At 50.5% G+C, this 17,379-nt stretch overlaps 1 protein-coding gene across 1 annotated transcript in view; it reads left to right on the top strand.

Moving 5' to 3' along the window:
* The window catches only part of SH3BP5 (SH3 domain binding protein 5), a 79,271-nt gene that overhangs the window by 24,422 nt on the left and 37,470 nt on the right, over positions 1-17,379 (top strand). Inside the window, exon 3 of the mRNA XM_030876400.3 lies at positions 3,592-3,720. Coding sequence (XP_030732260.1) covers positions 3,592-3,720 — 129 coding nt within the window. The remainder of the gene's footprint in view (positions 1-3,591; positions 3,721-17,379) is intronic.

The following is a 17,379-nucleotide window of genomic DNA, read 5'->3' as shown; positions in this document are numbered from 1 at the left end:
CTATGGAAGATGAGGCTTTAGTCTCCTTCCTCCTCTGTCCTCCGCCACCCCCGTCCCTCCCAGCAGGACTGCGTTGTTGTCAGTGTTCGGCGTTTACACTGTTACAGCTAGGAAAGATCTATTCACAGACATGCCGTCCAGGGAACGATGCGAACTTTTGTTTTTTGTGGTAGAGAATTCTTCAAGCATTGCTGACGACAGGCATGTGGCAAGTAAATTGAGACTCACACGAGAAACCCACCGTCTCCCATTGCGTGTGGGATAGAGTTCAAAGGCCTCAGTGTGGCCCACGTGCCTTTCCTTCCTCCGTCCCACCAGCCCTCCCACCTGCCACCCTTCTTTGCTGGTCCTTCGATGCCCCCTTCTCTGTCTGGTGAAATCCTCCTCCATCCAAGGCCTGGCTGGAATGGTGCTTTCTCTGGGTGTGTCCTTCCTGGTTGTGTGTTCACTGCAGTGTGTAGACTGAGGTCTTAGTACTTATCACACTGCACGGTGCTTATTTATTTACCGCTTGAGTTTAAATCTTGGCTGAGCTGTTTCCCAGCTTTGCGACCTTCAGCAAGCTACCTAGTTGCTCTGTGCCTCAGTTTCCCTCTTTGTAAAATGTGGATAACAACCATAGCACCCACAGGGGACTATACTCAAGGTTTTGTAATAACCTATGATGGAAAAGAATCTGAAAAAGAATAGATAGACATGTATAGCTGAATCACTGTGCTGTGCACCTGAGCTGTACACCTGAAACTAACACAACACTGAAAATCAACGATACTTCAATTAAGAAAAAAAGGAACAACCATAGCACCGACCTGGTAAGGTTGTTAGTGATTGCATATGCTGATGGAATGAAAGCATCTGTAAGTGTCTGCCCCAAGGGAAACTGTCCATCTGTTCCCTGTACCCGCCTCATGCAGGCAGGTGGCTTATAGGCACTGGTGCCCAGAATAGCTCTGGGCAAATCAGAAGTCTCTGAGGGCCTGGCAGGGGAGCTCAGTGAGTGAAGCAGGCTGGGTGTGGCTCAGGCACAGGACGTGGGGACTGGAAAGGACAGTCTCCAAGGGGTGTCTTCTCCTTTACTTCTAGCCAGTGGTTGCCAAGTAGGAATGGGGGCCCAGTTTGGCCAGATCATCTGATTTAAAAATTTTTTTTTTTTTTTTTTTACGAGAAATGTGAGCATCCGCATTTAAAAAAATATACGATTTTTCCTGACATTTAGTACACAGCGTAGCGGCTGAAGGCCCTAAGCCTGTGGGCCCATAGGCCACTGGTTTGGGGCACAGTTCTCATTTCCCAGAGGAGGTGCAGAGTGATGGCGTGACCTGCCCTGGGTCACACGCTGACTGATTTGGCCCCTGGTGTTCCCACCTGTGGTCTGGACGTGGTGCTGGCCCCTTCCCCACCAGGGTGCTGAGTGGGAGGATTCAGCCATGTGTGTAGGTGCGTCTGCCAAGCCTCTGCCCACACGGTAGCAGGTTATTCCCGCCCTCACGTCAGCTCCCCCTGCCTCAGAGCCACCCCCTTGGTGGTGTTTAATAGGGTCGTGGGTCTCTTTTTATGCCGGGGGGAAAAGAATTGTGTGCATTTATTGAATACCTGCCGTGTGCCCAGGAACTAGTAGGTGTTTTATGTTTGCATTCTCTCTTATTCCTTCCAACAGCCCTCCCTATGAGATGGAAAGTCACCATTTTATAGGTACTAAAAATTATTCATAAGGAAGTTACCTGATGGGGACCTCACAGAAAGAGGTTTAACCAGGATTAGATCCATCTCTCTGATACAAATCCCGAGCTCTAGACAACCTGTTACCTCCCACGTACAGGAAGTCAAGTCTAACAGGAGCTCGGTGGAGCTTTGCTTGTCCCTGGCGGCCTGCATGCATCTGTGGCGCGTCCTCTGGAGGACAAGCCTAGCCTTGTTCCGTCTTCGGCAGCTGTAGCTGTAGCACGTGACTGCAAGCCTGGCCAGATAGGAGGGAAGGCAGAGAAAATTATGATAATGAGGAGGATACAGGCCTGGGGGAAGCAACCAAGGCCTCTGTCAGAAGTAGGATGGGACTCAGGAGCTGAGAAGCTCCCATACAAGACAAAGGCCATGTCTTCATATGCTGCAGCCCTGGCACTTTCAAACCCATCTAGAAAACCCAGGGTATGAGATGATGGGGGAAAGGAAATTAGAAGTGATCGGGGCCTTCCTCACCCCCATGAGCCATCCTATTGGCCCAAGAGGCCCATATAATTTTATGTTTAGAAATAGTTTTCAGATAGCGAGGCAGCCCCTTTGTAGCCAGCGAAGCTCACGTGTTTTACCAGCAGTGCGGCCGGCTGCTCTTGGGGCAGCCCCATGGCTGGTGATCATGTGTTGTTCCTCTTTCCCTGGGCACCCACTTCTGCTCTCAAACGCCCGCACACACCCTGAGGCATGGCTGTGATAGGCCAGTGCCCGAGGGCAGAGGAGTAGAGGGGAGGGACGTGGGGTCTCTGAAGCCCTCACCGACCATCCAACGTGTCCTTCTAGACCTGGGACTAAATGTTGTCTTTTTAATTTTTTTTTCCTCCTTGTGGCATCCATGGATCTGGTTTCCTGACTTTCACAACGTGGTTAACCCTGGCACCGCCCACCTGCCTGTTCTTTTCTCCCAAACTCTTATGCAGGCCACCTTGCTCGTGGCATCTCTGGGAGGGGTGGCCGCCCTTATCTCTAGCCATTCTCTGCATTCCAGACGTCCAGCTTCCTTCAGTCTCTGGAAAACGCCACACTACTCCCTCCCCCCACCCGGTGGGCGCTGGTCTGCCACCTGCTCTGGACTCAGTATTTTGTCTCCTCCCCAGGTGCCCATCCATGATTCAGGCTTCTGTGCAGATAGTAACCCCTGGAAGTTTCCTGCGAGTCTCTCTCTAACCTCGCCCCCCTCCCCCTGCCCGCCTGACCTGGCCTGGTGAGGTTCTCTGCCCTGGGTTCCACGGCACCTGTACTGGTCCCATCCTGGCTCAGACTCGCTGGGTTGGGCTGTAAATGCCTCCCTCACCCACCAGACTGGAAGTGCCCTGAAAGCAGGGACCAAGCCCAAGGCCTAGCACAGGGTTTGGCATGTGGGAAATGTGTACCCGCTGTTTAATGTTGACCACGTTGCACGGGTGGGGACATCATGGGAGTGTAGCAGATGGTGCCGTCATTAGGGAGTGAAGCTGCCAGGCGTGGCCGGACTGGGCATCTTCCCCTGGATGGAGCCTTTCAGTCTAACCTGCATTGTCCAATGAGGTAGTCACTGGCCACATTGTTTAAATTTAAATATAGTTACTTAAAATGAAATAAGTTAAAGACTCAGTTCGTCAGTCTTGCTAGTCAGTGTCAAGTGTTCAGTAGCCATGTGTGGTCAGTGGCTGTCATACTGACCAGTGCAACTCATAGGACACTCCAGCATCGTGGAAGTTTCTCTTGGATGGTGGTGCTCTAGACACCGTCTTGTAAAGGCATGAAATCAGGGGCTTGTAGGCCGAGTGGAGGCCCTTCTGGGTGCTTCCGGTTAAGTAAAGCAGATTTCCGCACGTTCCTTCTTAAGCCTGAACTGTGTCCTCAATTTCCTGTCTGCAGGACATTCGTCAGAAGTTCCGCTCTGTTCTTGTTGAGGCAACGGTGAAACTGGATGAGCTGGTGAAGAAAATTGGCAAAGCTGTGGAAGACTCGAAGCCCTACTGGGAGGCACGGAGGGTGGCGAGGCAGGTAAGCTCTCCTGCTCTGCCCATCACCCCACCCCGCGCCATGGGCGCACCTCTGACTTGTGGGCCTCTTGCTGAAGCTCAGGGGCACGGGACAGCCGTGGCTTTGTCCACAGGTGCGTTTGGAGTCAGCCCCTTGTTTTCCTCCCCCCCACAGGTTGCTTTCACTCCCGCTCTTGGTACTATTAGTAGGGTGAGCGTGCTGGCATTTGGTTGCCCCTACCAGTGGGCGCTGCCTTACTGCTGGAACTGGTACCCAGGTCCACCTCCCAGGCGGCCGGACCAGAGGCTGTGCTTAGAACATCGGGCTTGTCCTCCGCCCTCCCTGATGACTGCCTGTCGGACAGCAGGAGGAACACTCCCTCCCTCGTATTCTCCTCCCTGGTTTGGGAGAAATTAGCCATCTGCTTCTCTTGGAACATTGGTTCTTTGTCCTGAGAGCCCAAATAGGCAACAGAGGAACCAAGACCAGAAAAGGGGCGGCAGAGGGGCTGTGGTCAGGCAACTGCCGGGGCTGCTGGTTTCAGAGTGTCTTCCTTGGATCGTCACCGATGTGAGGACTTCCCAGCCTGAGATGCAGGCCCTGTGAATGGGAAGGAAAAGAGCTCCCAACACATGGTGGTACCTGCTGTGTGCCAGGCCCTGGGCTGGAGGCTCTCACACTCCTTGGCCCACACTGGGGCTTCCTGCTCAGGTGACTCTTGAGGAGCTGGTCCCGGTTGAGTTCCTGTCCCTGCTGTGTGTTATGTGACAGAAGATGCTGTCGCCTCCCAGGGTCTCTTCCTGTAAGCGGATGCTCAGTGAGTGCAGGTACCACGGCAGGCCCCCACTGTGTGTGCGCAGTGCGCTGTTGGGCTGGGGCGGGGGTGGGGGAGGCGATGGGAAAGCGAGCCCTTGGGAAGCGAAGCCCCAGGAATGTGTTAAGACGGGAGCCATCGAGGATAAGGGGCCAGGACTCGGGCATTCCTCTTCCTTGCCCCGTTCCGCGCACCCCTCAGATTTCTCATCCCCTTGACGCTTTGGTGGTTCTGCCGAGATTCTAGCTACGTATTTGGGTTTTGCACTCTGCATGCTGAACTGAGCTTTCTGGTTGGAACCTTCCAGATAATGTGGCCTTTGTTCCTAGACAGACCAGCTGCCCGAAACCCTTCCTTCCCTGTCCTGCTGCCCTGGACTGTACAACATCCAAGTGCCCATGACTTGTTGGCCGGCAACAAGCCTGAGCAACCGTCCTTCTCTCCGCCTCCCTCTGTTCCCACCCAGGCTGCAGCTTTCTAGAGAGAAGGAGCCCTTCTCCAGAAGGTGCTCACCAGTCCCCAGAAGCTCCCCAACCCTAAGGCATCCTCCCTCCAAAGTGCCCCACGTTGGCGATGTGTCTTACCCACCATAGCCCAGGGTGGTAGTGGTCTTGACCTTGCAGTGAGAAGGCTTCTGGTTAGGTTTGAGGAGAAATTTCTGATAATTGAATGTAAACATTGGGTCAGTGCTGAGGAGGTCATGAAACCTCCTCTTCTGAAAGTCTTCAACACTTGGATTTACGGTCCCTTTGAGGACACAAATATCTGTATAAGAACATCCATGTCCCCATGCCGTCAGGTGATGTCATAGTGGTCTATGAAAGCATCCCCTTGGAGCCTCCGCAGTAGCTTCCCCACGGGAGTTTCCCCACTGGGTCCCCTGAGCTCAGATTCTGGAGCAGAGCTGGGAAAGGGACCTTTGTGTTCAGGGGCCTCTGGAGGTTGGCCGTTTAGCCACCAGCCCCAGCTGATGGGCCTTACCCTCCTCTGGCTGAACGGATGTCATATATGCTCCTACCTCAGAGTCTTTGAACCTGCTGCTCCCCCTGTTTCTTGTTGTCTTAACCATAGGGTTTGCACGGTCCACTCCATCTCCTTCAGCTTTCACTTTATCAACAAGGCCTTCCTGGGCTAACATTTAAATGACAACTGCCAGCCCACCATCTCTGCCACCCCAGCCCTCATTCCTTGATTGGCTTTTTCTTCATAGCAGTTCTCACCCCCGACCTGTTATTGTTTACTTGTTTATAGTAGTGAAACTCCACAAATTCCCAGACAGGGAATTTGGTCTGTTTGGGTCATTGCCAGCATACAGAAGGTGTTCACGTCTTGAGGAAACAAACAAATGAACCAATGAGTGAATGATGAGGTTGACCAGATGTTCCTCCCGGCCTTCCGTTGGCATCCCGAGCTTTCCTTCTCCATTGCCGCTTTACTCGCGACTTCTTCCCTGCAGAGGGATAGGAGCATGACTGGCAAATCCAGCTTCATCTGGGTTGGGTTTGTTCAAATCTCATTTGGTGGGTGGGTCTCCAGTTGGCTGTGACACACCTGGAATAGATTTCACACCACTCCCTTTTTGTTCCTCACCCCAATGCTCTTTGATGGAAAAAGAGGTAGGAGGGAGCTACGTTGGGAGGGTCCCACTGCTGGGCAGCAGTGAAGTGTGGCTTTGCGCCTTCCTCTCATCTCTTGGCCAGTGAGGACAATTACCGTGCAGTTACTGAGTCCCGTGGTCAAGTCACTGAGTCATCAGGCCTCATCAGGTGATACAGACTCTCGGGCTGAGTGACTCTCTGTCAGCTGGCAGAGCCCAGGATGAATGTTGAGGGAATCCTGCCTGGCATTATGCCTGCAAACCCCCCCTTAAACTCCTGCCTTCTCGCAGGTGGGCAGGAAGAAGGGTAGAAAAGGCTCAGCGTGACCCCTACCCCTTAGCCCCAAGGGACCTTGTTGGTCTCTGGCCGAGGAACTGGAAGGGCGCTCACAGGCTGAGGCTGGGTGAGGATGTCACTTTTTATCTCTGCGGACGGTGGGCCGTCTGGGCTTGGCCAGGAGGCTGAGTCTGTCTCTGACCTTCCTGGTGGTGAAGGGGGCTGCCAAGTAGGGCTTCCTGTTTTCTTCCTCTGGTCTTGCCCCCACCCCTTCCTTTCTGTATATACAAACCCCTCTGACTGTGTGTAGCAGGGATGGTCTCTGAGACATGGCTTCAAAGCGTCTCCTCCAAGTGCGTCTCCTCCAAGTGTGTCTGCGTTCTCAGAGCCTCAGCATCCTCGTCTCTGTGGAAACAGTGATCTGAAAACAGTGAAACAGTGATGGTCATGGACCGTGAGAGTCCTGAGGTGTCCTTAGGACTTAAATGAGCTAATGTTTGATGATGGAATCCCTGTATGATCTTAGATTTTGGTTTCACTAAAAAAAAGATTGTAGAAAATTCAGAAAATAGACAAAAAGAAGAAAATAAGTCCCCATACCTTCTGTTAATATTTGATGTATACCTCCTTTAAAAAAAAAAAAAGAAGCGGTAATACTGTAGTGATGGTTTTATAATGTCTGGAAAGCTCCTGTCCATCCATCCAGAGTCTCAGCGAACAGCGGAGACTTCAAAGGAAAAGACTTCTACAGCTTGGTTTTCCATAAAGCGTTTACAAAGGCTTGTGATTGTTGGGCCAGTAGGAATTGTGTCTGATCATCAGAAATTTGCACTGACTTTATTGTTCCTGATGTCAACTCATTTTCCTACCAGGAGTCAGATCCAGTTCTGTGATCTTGAAAACCCAATCCACATTCCGCCAAGAGTGGGCAGAGCACTTGTTTTTTTTCCTGGGCCAGGTGGGGGCAGGAAATGGGCTTTGATTTATTTGAGGGTTTTGTCCGTGAGCCAGAGCTTGTTTTTAAGGTGGCTTTGACATATCTGCCAGCCCATCTGGCCTTCAGTGTGTGGCGGGGGACATTCTGAAGGGGGGTGGGTGGGCGTGGAGCCTGTGTGACTCAGCAAACTTGAATGGAAGACAGTTTCTTGTTTTCTCTGCTCCCTGTGTTCTAACTAGTCCAACAGTGGCCCCGGGCCTGTCATTTTATCACTGCCTGTTCCAACCCTTGTGATTTTTTTCCTTTTTAAAAAATGGTGGTAAACTGTATGTAGCATAGGATTTACCGTTTTAACTGTTTTTAAGTACACGATTCAGTAGCATTAAGTACATTCACATTGCCGTGTAACCCTCACCACCATCCGCCTTCAGAACTTTATCATTTTCCCAACTGCAACCCTGTACTTATTAAATAATTACTCCCCACTCCTCCCTTCCCCCAGCCTTTGGCAACCACTGTCCTACTTTCTGTCTCTGAATTTGACTCCTCTAAGTACCCCATGTAAGTGGAGTTGTGCAGAGTTTGTCCTTTTGTGACTGGCTTTTGTCACTTAGCATAATGTCTTCAAGGTTCATCCATGTTGTAGCCTGTGTTGGAATTTCATTCCTTTTTAAGGCTGAATAACTTTCCACTGTATGTGTAGACCACATTTTGTTATTCGTTCATCCATCGGTGGACCTTCGGATTTTTTTTTTTTTTTTTTTTTTTTTTTGCGGTACGCGGGCCTCTCACTGTTGTGGCCTCTCCCGTTGCGGAGCACAGGTCGCGCAGGCCCAGCGGCCATGGCTCATGGGCCCAGCCGCTCCGCGGCATGTGGGATCTTCCCAGACCGGGGCACGAACCCGTGTCCCCTGCATCGGCAGGCGGACTCTCAACCACTGTGCCACCAGGGAAGCCCGGACCTTCGGATTTTGAAATGATTGGAATGTGTCAGGAGACTTTGGAACCCTGAAGGGCATCATAAATGCAAAATAGTGAGGGTTATTCAGTGCTGACGGTTGCCCGTTTTCTGTTTATGGGACCAGGTAAGTCCACGTGCTTTAACCTCCTTTGGGGGAAGTAAGTGGTTGGGGAAATGTTTGAAACTTAGCTGACTTAACTGTAGGACCACTGGCAAAGCTTGGCCTCTGAGCCAGACTGCCTGGCTTTTAATCCCATTTTACCATTTAATAGCTATGGGACCTCTGCAGGTTACTTAACGTTTGTGCTTTAATTTCTTCATCTCTAAAATGGAATTGTGTATCAGTTAGTTGTTGCTGTGAAACAAACCAAACTCAGTGGCTTAATACATTTATTTAGCTCATAATTTTGCTGGGCAAGTTTTCTGAACTTAGGTTTTGGCCGATCTCATGAATGTGCAGTCAGGTGGTGGGTTGGCTGGGGCGCTGGCTGACCTGGGATGGCTTTATCTGTCAAGCGGTTGACTTGTTGTCAGCTGAGGTGTCGGGTGGCTGGACCACGTGCATCTCATCCAACAGGCTAGTGTGGGCTTCTTCATATGGTGCTGGGTTTCTAGGAACAGAAACGGCAAGCCCTTTCCAAGCCTCTGCTTGCGTCACATTTGTTAATGTCCTGCCGGTCTGAGTAAGTCACATGACTCGTCCAAAAGCAAGAGGTAGGGAAAAAATAAACTCCACCTGCAAAAAATACCTGCAAAGTATTACTGCCATTTTTGCAGTTTACCACAGTGATTAAGTTAGTTCATATAAAGCATTTGGATGAAAGAAAATGAATGTTAAGTTATTATTCCAGATGTATTTTTCTATCAAATATTATATCTCCAAGGTGGATCTGCTATGTTAAAAAACAAAGCAAATACACCACCGCCACCGCAAAAAGATACCCTGTGGGTGGAAGAAGAAACAGTCCTCTGCTGGCTGGGAGGGGATATGGAAGATGTAGAGACAGAAGGGTGACCCCAGGCAGGGTGGGTACATACCCAGTTGCTTGTGAAGATAAAACGTGGCAGAGGATCGAAAATGACGATGAGGGGATAGCTGACTTACCTTGCGACTGATGGAAAGCCCTCCAAGCCCAAACGGATGAGTGGCGGGGACCTTGAATGGAAGGGAAGTCATGTTTCCAATGAAAGGAGTAAGTCAAATATGTCAGATAATCCCCTGAATTCTTACGTTAATCACTATCATAGTCTTCTGTTGTTGGGAAATCTGGACGTTGATTTTGTTTACAGAAGACCTGCCCTAAGTGGAGAACAGGAAGCCTGGGACTTTGCAGAGATGGGACGAAAATGCAAGTGTATGTCAATACAGATTATACTCTACTTGTCCATGAATTTTTTTTCTTCTAATTCATTATTTTCTTTCATTCGACAGATATTTTCAGTGTTCCTACTAAGTGTCATGCACTATTTTAGCCACTTGTCAAGAACAGAAGAAAGACTGTGTCCCGTAGAGCTGACAGTCCCCTCTTAGCAGTCTTATAAAAGTTGTGTGGGATGGAATGTTTTGGGCAAAAGTAGAATCTTTGTTACTGCTCTGGATTCGTGTGTGTGTGTGTGTGTGTGTGTGTGTGTGTGTGTGTGTGTGGTTTTTCCCCCTTCATTTGAGAAACGGAGTGAAGCATTGCTCCCAGGGAAACAGGGTTGTTCCTGAGAGCCTCTGGTCACAATTTCATCAAACACAATTTTGTTTTATGTATGTTTCTCTTTAAAGGCACCTTCTTTAATCTGGATGTCTTATTAATTCTCTACAGTGTTTCTTTACAATGAAACACTAGCCCAGAAGGGATGAACATTTCCCTGCCCCTGGGTGAGGGAACCAAAAATTTCTCTGGCTTTCAGCCCCACAGCGTATTGTGCTTGTGTCGTGACCTCTCAGGCGTTGTTGCCACACATTTAGCTGCGTTTCCATGGCCTCATCTTGCCCTACAGACTTGACGTGAGCGCTTACTGGAGCAGCGTCTCGTACGGATCTGCACATTTCCTTTTCCTTTTTCTGAATGTACTGTATTGTTGATTCATTAACCGTGAACGCATGGCCAACGGCATGATGACTCACGCCTGGAAGTGGCTCATCTGAAACACGTATTTTCTCTGTAAGGCACGTCACAGCTGTCCTGTGCTTAGGGAAGACCCCAGATGGCACTCAGCACTAGGCTTGGGGGCCACCTTAGAGAGGAACCACTAATGAAAAGCACAAAAACGTGGAAAACATGGCACTCCGTAGACCGTGAGAAGGATGGGTGTTTGCAGCCTGACAGCCGGAAGAGAAGGCAGGGGGTCCTCTCTGCTTGGCCTCAGCTGGCATCGTGCACATCAAGACTCACATTTGTTTTGCTTCTCTGGGCTGGTCCGTGAATGGCTCCAAAAGTGCAGTAAATGCTGATTTTGGGGTTACAAATAAATCATAGCGGGTAGGCAAATTCACAAATATGGGATCCATTGAATAATGAGGATCAACGTACTCAACAAGTGGAGAGCCCGGTGGGGAGGAACATCTGTTAGAGAACAGGTATAGATGGCACAGGTGTAGACAGTGTGTGGAGGAGGCCGGTGGAGTGAGGTCACGGGGTGTGTGTGCATGTGTGTAAAGCTTTGGAAACACACCTGGGCCCCTGAGTATGAGACAGTCTGGGTAAAGGACAGAGGAGCCGCAATCTGAGGGTGGAGCCGGCGTGGACGGGACCTGGCCTGAGTCCGTCAGCTCCAGGGCTGTGTGGTGGGGCTTCGGGCAGCTGAAGGACCAGGCAGGGAGGGAACCGCATGGCCCGATGAGGGAGGGTGCAGCCTCAGCCTAGCCTCCTGCCTGGGTAGAGTAGCCGTGGTGGCTCTTGCGTGTGGGCTCAGGTTGTGTTGGAGAAACTGATGGGGCACTGATGCCACATGTCGGGTCCGTACTGGTGGCAGCTCCGCATGGAGGTCCAGCGGTGTCTCAGGCACCACGTGTCCCCATAATACAGATGAGGAAACGAGCCTCGCAGCCCAGAGACCATCACTCGGGCCTTCACATGCGCCTTTCCCGTGCTGTGATCTGATCTGGGAGGACGTGGAGGGGGCTGGATCGGATTCAGTGGTTACCAGCTGCCAAGAGTGAGTCATGAGAACTCCAAGGCTGTGACCCGAAGAGGCAGCAGGCAGTTGAAGCGCAGTTGGGTGTAGCCCTGGGAGAAGGTGGTGAGCTTCTCCTCCCCTGAAAGTTCTAGCAGCACCTGGTGCCCGAGTGGGAGCCTCGCAGTGATGCAGGCACGTTGCAGGGGGGCTCTGGGCGTGGACAGCACAGAGGTGACTGTTTCCGGGAAGACAGGATGTGGACAGAGCCATCAGAGGTCAAGGATGGAGGGGAAGGAGGGTTGTTGTAACGCTCTTTGTACACCAGGCACTTTCCCAAGCACCAGGGCAATACTTTTTTTTTTATGCGGTACGCGGGCCTCTCACTGTTGTGGCCTCTCCCGCTGCGGAGCACAGGCTCCGGACGCGCAGGCTCAGCGGCCATGGCTTATGGGCCCAGCCGCTCCGCGGCATGTGGGATCTTCCCGGACCAGGGCCCACCCGTGTCCCCTGCATCGGCAGGCAGACTCTCAACCACTGCGCCACCAGGGAAGAAGGGCAGTACTTTTAAAAAAACCTGCTGCAGTGGAGGAAACTGAGGCTTAGAGAAAGGTTATTCAAGGGGCTCCCACGGCCCTCATTTATTTGGATCTGTGGGGTGCCTGGGCCTGCAGGGGTGGGTCCCTTATAGAGATGAACCCACTGGGGCCTGACGGAAGGTGGCCAGGCGATGGTATCATTACTGCCGTCACACGGAGGGGACGATAACTAAGGCTTTGGGAGGTAAGGGAACGTGCCCAGACCACAGACCCCGTGGAGAGGAGCGAAGATTTGAACCCCCATCTCCCTGCTTCTGGCTGTTGCCTGCAGCCTGGTGCTGGCACTCTGACAGTATTTAGGGACTGTTGAAAACCTGACCATGTCCTGACACGTCTTATGGGAACAGGTAAGAGAGATACTCGACTCGTAGGGCTAAGGGGAGATGCTGGGCTCATCTGCAGTTATTTCCCTGCCTCTGCTGCCCTGGGGCACCTGGGAGGCTCTTGCCAATTCATTGGTGGCCCCTTGAAACTTCTTCCCCTCCTGGGACCTGAGTGCACTTTCGTCCTGCCTCCCTCTTTCCCGGTCACTTTTGTTTCTCCTGAGCCTGTGCCTGCCTGGGTGGCAGCTGTCTGCATGAGGAGGGCCAGGTCAGTGACGTCCGTCCCTGTGATCCTGGTCACATTCCCACTGGGCGGCCACAGGCCAGTTCCTGGGAACTGCATCACCCGTGCACCCGGGCTGAGGGCAGGCCGCTGGGTGACGGGGGCACCTGTCCCGAAGCAGAGTCCCTGGTGATTTACGGCAGGAGGGGGATGTGCTATTAACCCTCCTTGGCCCGCAGGACCGCCCTGACTTGCAGTCTTGGCTGGAGATTCCAGGGAAGAAGCAGCCACATTGGGAGGCCTAGAATCTTGCGTCAAGATGGGGTCAGTGGGGAGACGAGGGGCAGCCTCTGACCCAGGGTGAAGGCTCCTGACATAGAGCAGGTCTCGAGGCTTCCAGAAGGACCCAACCCCCTTTGGAGCCGTTGCCCCTCCTGCTGGGCTGGCTGTGCTTCCAGCATCCTCCACTCTCCCATGACTGGAGAGGGAGTGTGGCAGATCTGAGGTTTTCTCTTCTGTGGTGCGAGGACCACCTGCATTTGACCCCTTCCTGCCTGGTGGGCAGCAGGAAGCCAGGAATGGGGCTAGTGGCCAGCAGGGTCTCAGCGGGGCAGTATGATGCTGGGGGTGCTGCCCCCGCGCCCCCCGCCGATGCCTGGTCTGTTGGGGGCTTCTCAGGGACAGTCCCCTTTTCCTTTCAATGGCCTTTTGCTGAGGCCTGGCTGATTCCCATAAGTGCTGCTTGAAGCTGACAGATGTGGTTTGTCACCACAGGAGGGGAAGCAGGATGTGGAGTTCTGTCCTGAATCTGAAACCATGAGGCTCCTTGGATGTTTCTCTTTGTCTTTTCTTTCTTCCCTCCCCCGCCTCCATCCCCCCTTCCGTCTATTATCAATAAAATCAGTGAAATTGCTGCTTCCACATGGATCGCCCTTCCCTCCCCCTCCTGTAAACCACTGGCATTCCCTAGAGGGAGCAGCAGGGTGACTGATTTCTCAGTTGAAGAAAATCAGAGTATGGGATGTATTTTTGCTACCAGTTTTGTCAACACGGGTAGGCCTCTTACGTTGCCAGGCAACAGGGTTTGGTCCCCAGCCAGCGGTGACGTTTCTCTTGAACATTTTAACTTAGCTTTCCTCGCCTGGGGACACCCCCTGCCCACCCTACTTTCCTCCTTTTCTCTTCCCCTTCCCAGTGTGACTTCCTGTCCCCCCTTCCCTTCTAGGAAAACTTCCCCCTGAGAATCTGATGGACTTATTCACGCTGAGAAGTGGATGCCTGATAGGCTTCGAGATTTATGATCTTTGGATGTTCAAGTAGTTCTGCTTAGAAATACTCCCATAGCTTGGGTTTTTCTGCTTGGGGCTCATCACACAGGGGGAGCTTCTTGAAATGTGTGTAAGGGAACCATGCCCATCACACCAAGAGAGAGGTGCTGAGGAGTCCAGGCCATAGACGAGTTTTCGTTTCTGCCTGGTGAAAGATCCTTGTGGAGTTGAAGCCCTAAAGGTAGGGTTGGCAGACAGAATACAGGACACCCAGTTCAAGTTGAATTTCAGATCGTTTTTTTTAAGCATCACTCTGTCCCATGTAAACCTTGGGACACACTTCACTGAAACAGATTATTTGTTTATCTGAAATTCAAATGGGCCTGGGAGTCCTGTATTTTTATTTGCTAAATCTGGCAGTCCTGCTGAGGGGGGAAGCTGTGGTCTGAGTCATCAGCCAGGCGGAGAAAGTAGTTTCAGAGTCGGCAGCCCCTTCTCGGGGCTCCTGAAGTTACAGCGCTCAGCCGTTGGAGAGTTGTGGTCCCCACCTTGCCACCTGGCAGGTACAGGACGGGCACTTGTGCTAGGATTCCAAATGACTAAAATGCACTCAGCTTGGTGCTTCTAGGAGGAAATGGGGTTCCTAAGAGAGGTGCCTGAGGCTGACATTTTTTTCTGTCCCTCCCTGGCCCTCCCTAGCTTGATCGCTGCATTCCGAAGGGCCTCATGGGAGGCCACAGCACTGGGTCTCCTCTGAAGGACCTTCCAGAAGGTGAGCTCCCCAGCTGTCCTCCCTCCGCTGCCGGGCGTAAGCCTCCCTCCAGCTCTCTCTCCTTCCCCATCCTCGAGTGCCTTAATTAGTTTGATCATTTATTCATTTGCTTGTTTATTCATGTTTCCATTTAGAACTTCCTTAGGCACTAGAGGAAAGGGTGCCTCTTTGCTTCAATTAAGGCAGTGATCAGCTGGCTTTAGGAAGCCTCACTTTGAAGAAGTGGTTTAAATGGAAGTAAAATAAACAAAATACCATGTGTTCATCAATTTGTTACTGGCCTCAAGTGCATTCCACAGCCTTTTGGCAAAGCACTGTACTGCAGAGAAGGTGATGGGCCTTTTCTATTTCTGAAAATCATGGTGTGTCTTCTAAGTTCTCTCATTCTTTGAATTTAAGTCTCTTGATCTCAGGCTCAAGCCAACTGAGCGAAGATTCTCTTTATACAGAGACGACTGGGAGGTGTTTTCACACTGACCCTGGGCAGTCAACCAGGGTGGCTGCAGGCACCTGTAGCGGGCTCTCCTGAGAGCAGTTGTTGGAAAGAAATTGACATGTGAGGCAATGTGTTAGTTCAGGTAGGTTCCTCTTCAATCTGGCTCCACCCCAAGCCCGTAAAAAAATATACAAATGAACTTCTACAACCTAAAATTCTGAAATTTATATTGCCTTGTACACAAAATAATGGCCTCATCCTGTATCAGCCAGGAATTTCCTTTTGCTGCAAGTAACACAGGGCTAAAAAACAGTGGCCGAAACACACAAGAGTACTTTCTCTCACCTGAAAGAAGACCTGAATTAGGCAGTCTAGGTGGATGCCCTGAGTCCAGGGTCATCTGAGATCCAGTGTCGTATTTATTGCTCAATCCTAGTGTGTGAGTCCCATCCTCGGAGTCACCTCATTGTCCAGGATAGCTCCAGACGCTCAAGCCATCTCATCTGTATTTCAGGAAAAGAGGAAGGGGAAAGGACGTATGCCCCTTGTATTTGAAAGAGTCTACCCAGAAGTCCCAGGCAACACGCTGCTTCTCTTTCATTGCTGGTTCTCTCATTCTTTGAATTTAAGTCTCTTGATCTCAGGCTTACAGCTGAACACAGTTTCTCTTTGTACAGAGAAGACTGGGGAGGTGTTTTCACACTGACCCCGGGCATAGTCGTGGGTAGCAAGAAAGGCTTGGCTTGGAGCGTTTTAGCTAGCAGGGTTGTTTCTAAGGATGAAGAGAAGCATGGATACTGAGAGGCAGCTAACTACCTCTGCCGTGTCTTTGCTGTGGTTTATTCATCTTCTAGGGAGGCTCTTGGTTGGAAAGACTTAGAGGTGGGCATATGTGACCCATAGAGCAGGCATAGGACTCCTCCTCCGAGGGAACTGCTGCAAACCCCGTACCTCTCTGCTCCATCACTTCTGTCCCTTTCTGCTACATGGGAAACTTCCTTTCCTTTGCATTATGTTGGAGTCCTAGGAGAAAATGCTAGCTTACCATAAAGGAAGGGGTGTGTGTGTGTGTGTGTGTGTGAGTGTGAGAGAGAGAGATTTCGTAAAGTCACAGAATCTATTCATATCTTCTTTTAACACACACTCATTAAACGACTCATTTCCCATCACCCCTTCTTTGGTGGAAGCCCTCATGTCTTACCTGGATTGTTGAAATCGCCTTTTTCCGTTGGAATTCTGCTTCTCCCAGTCCCCCTTCTCCACTTCTCCCCCATAACCTCCCAACTCAGTCTTGGCAAAGTCAGTTTTGCTGATAATCCTGCTCAAAAACTGTAGTGGATGTGCTGCTTAATTTTTTTTTTTTTTACATCTTTATTGGAGTATAATTGCTTTACAATAGTGTGTTAGTTTCTGCTTTATAACAAAGTGAATCAGTTATACATATACATATGTCACCATATCTCTTCCCTCTTGCATCTCCCTCCCTCCCACCCTCCCTATCCCACCCCTCTAGGTGGTCACAAAGCACCGAGCTGATCTCCCTGTGCTATGCTGCTGCTTCCCACTAGCTATCTACCTTACGTTTGGTAGTGTATATATGTCCATGCCTCTCTCTCGCTTTGTCACAGCTTACCCTTCCCCCTCCCCATATCCTCAAGTCCATTCTCTAGTAGATCTGTGTCTTTATTCCTGTCTTACCCCTAGGTTCTTCATGACATTTTTTTTTCCTAAATTCCATATATATGTGTTAGCATACGGTATTTGTCTTTCTCTTTCTGACTTACTTCACTCTGTATGACAGACTCTGGGTCCATCCACCTCATTACAAATAGCTCAATTTCGTTTCTTTTTATGACTAATATTCCACTGTATATATGTGCCACATCTTCTTTATCCATTCATCCGATGATGGACACTTAGGTTGTTTCCATCTCCTGGCTATTGTAAATAGAGCTGCAATGAACATTTTGGTACATGACTCTTTTTGAATTATGGTTTTCTCAGGGTATATGCCCAGTAGTGGGATTGCTGGGTCATATGGTAGTTCTATTTGTAGATTTCTAAGGAACCTCCATACTGTTCTCCGTAGTGGCTGTACCAATTCATATTCCCACCAGCAGTGCAAGAGTGTTCCCTTTTCTCCACACCCTCTCCAGCATTTATTGTTTCTAGATTTTTTGATGATGGCCATTCTGACTGGTGTGAGATGATATCTCATTGTAGTTTTGATTTGCATTTCTCTAATGATTAATGATGTTGAGCATTCTTTCATGTGTTTGTCGGCAGTCTGTATATCTTCTTTGGAGAAATGTCTATTTAGGTCTTCTGCCCAGTTTTGGAGTGGGTGACTTCTTTTTTTGTTATTGAG

This window comes from Globicephala melas, chromosome 4 (assembly GCF_963455315.2).
Source record: "Globicephala melas chromosome 4, mGloMel1.2, whole genome shotgun sequence".
NCBI lineage: Eukaryota > Metazoa > Chordata > Mammalia > Artiodactyla > Delphinidae > Globicephala > Globicephala melas.
The sequence above is the reverse complement of the archived record's forward strand: the minus strand, read 5'-3'. Positions and strand labels throughout refer to the sequence as shown.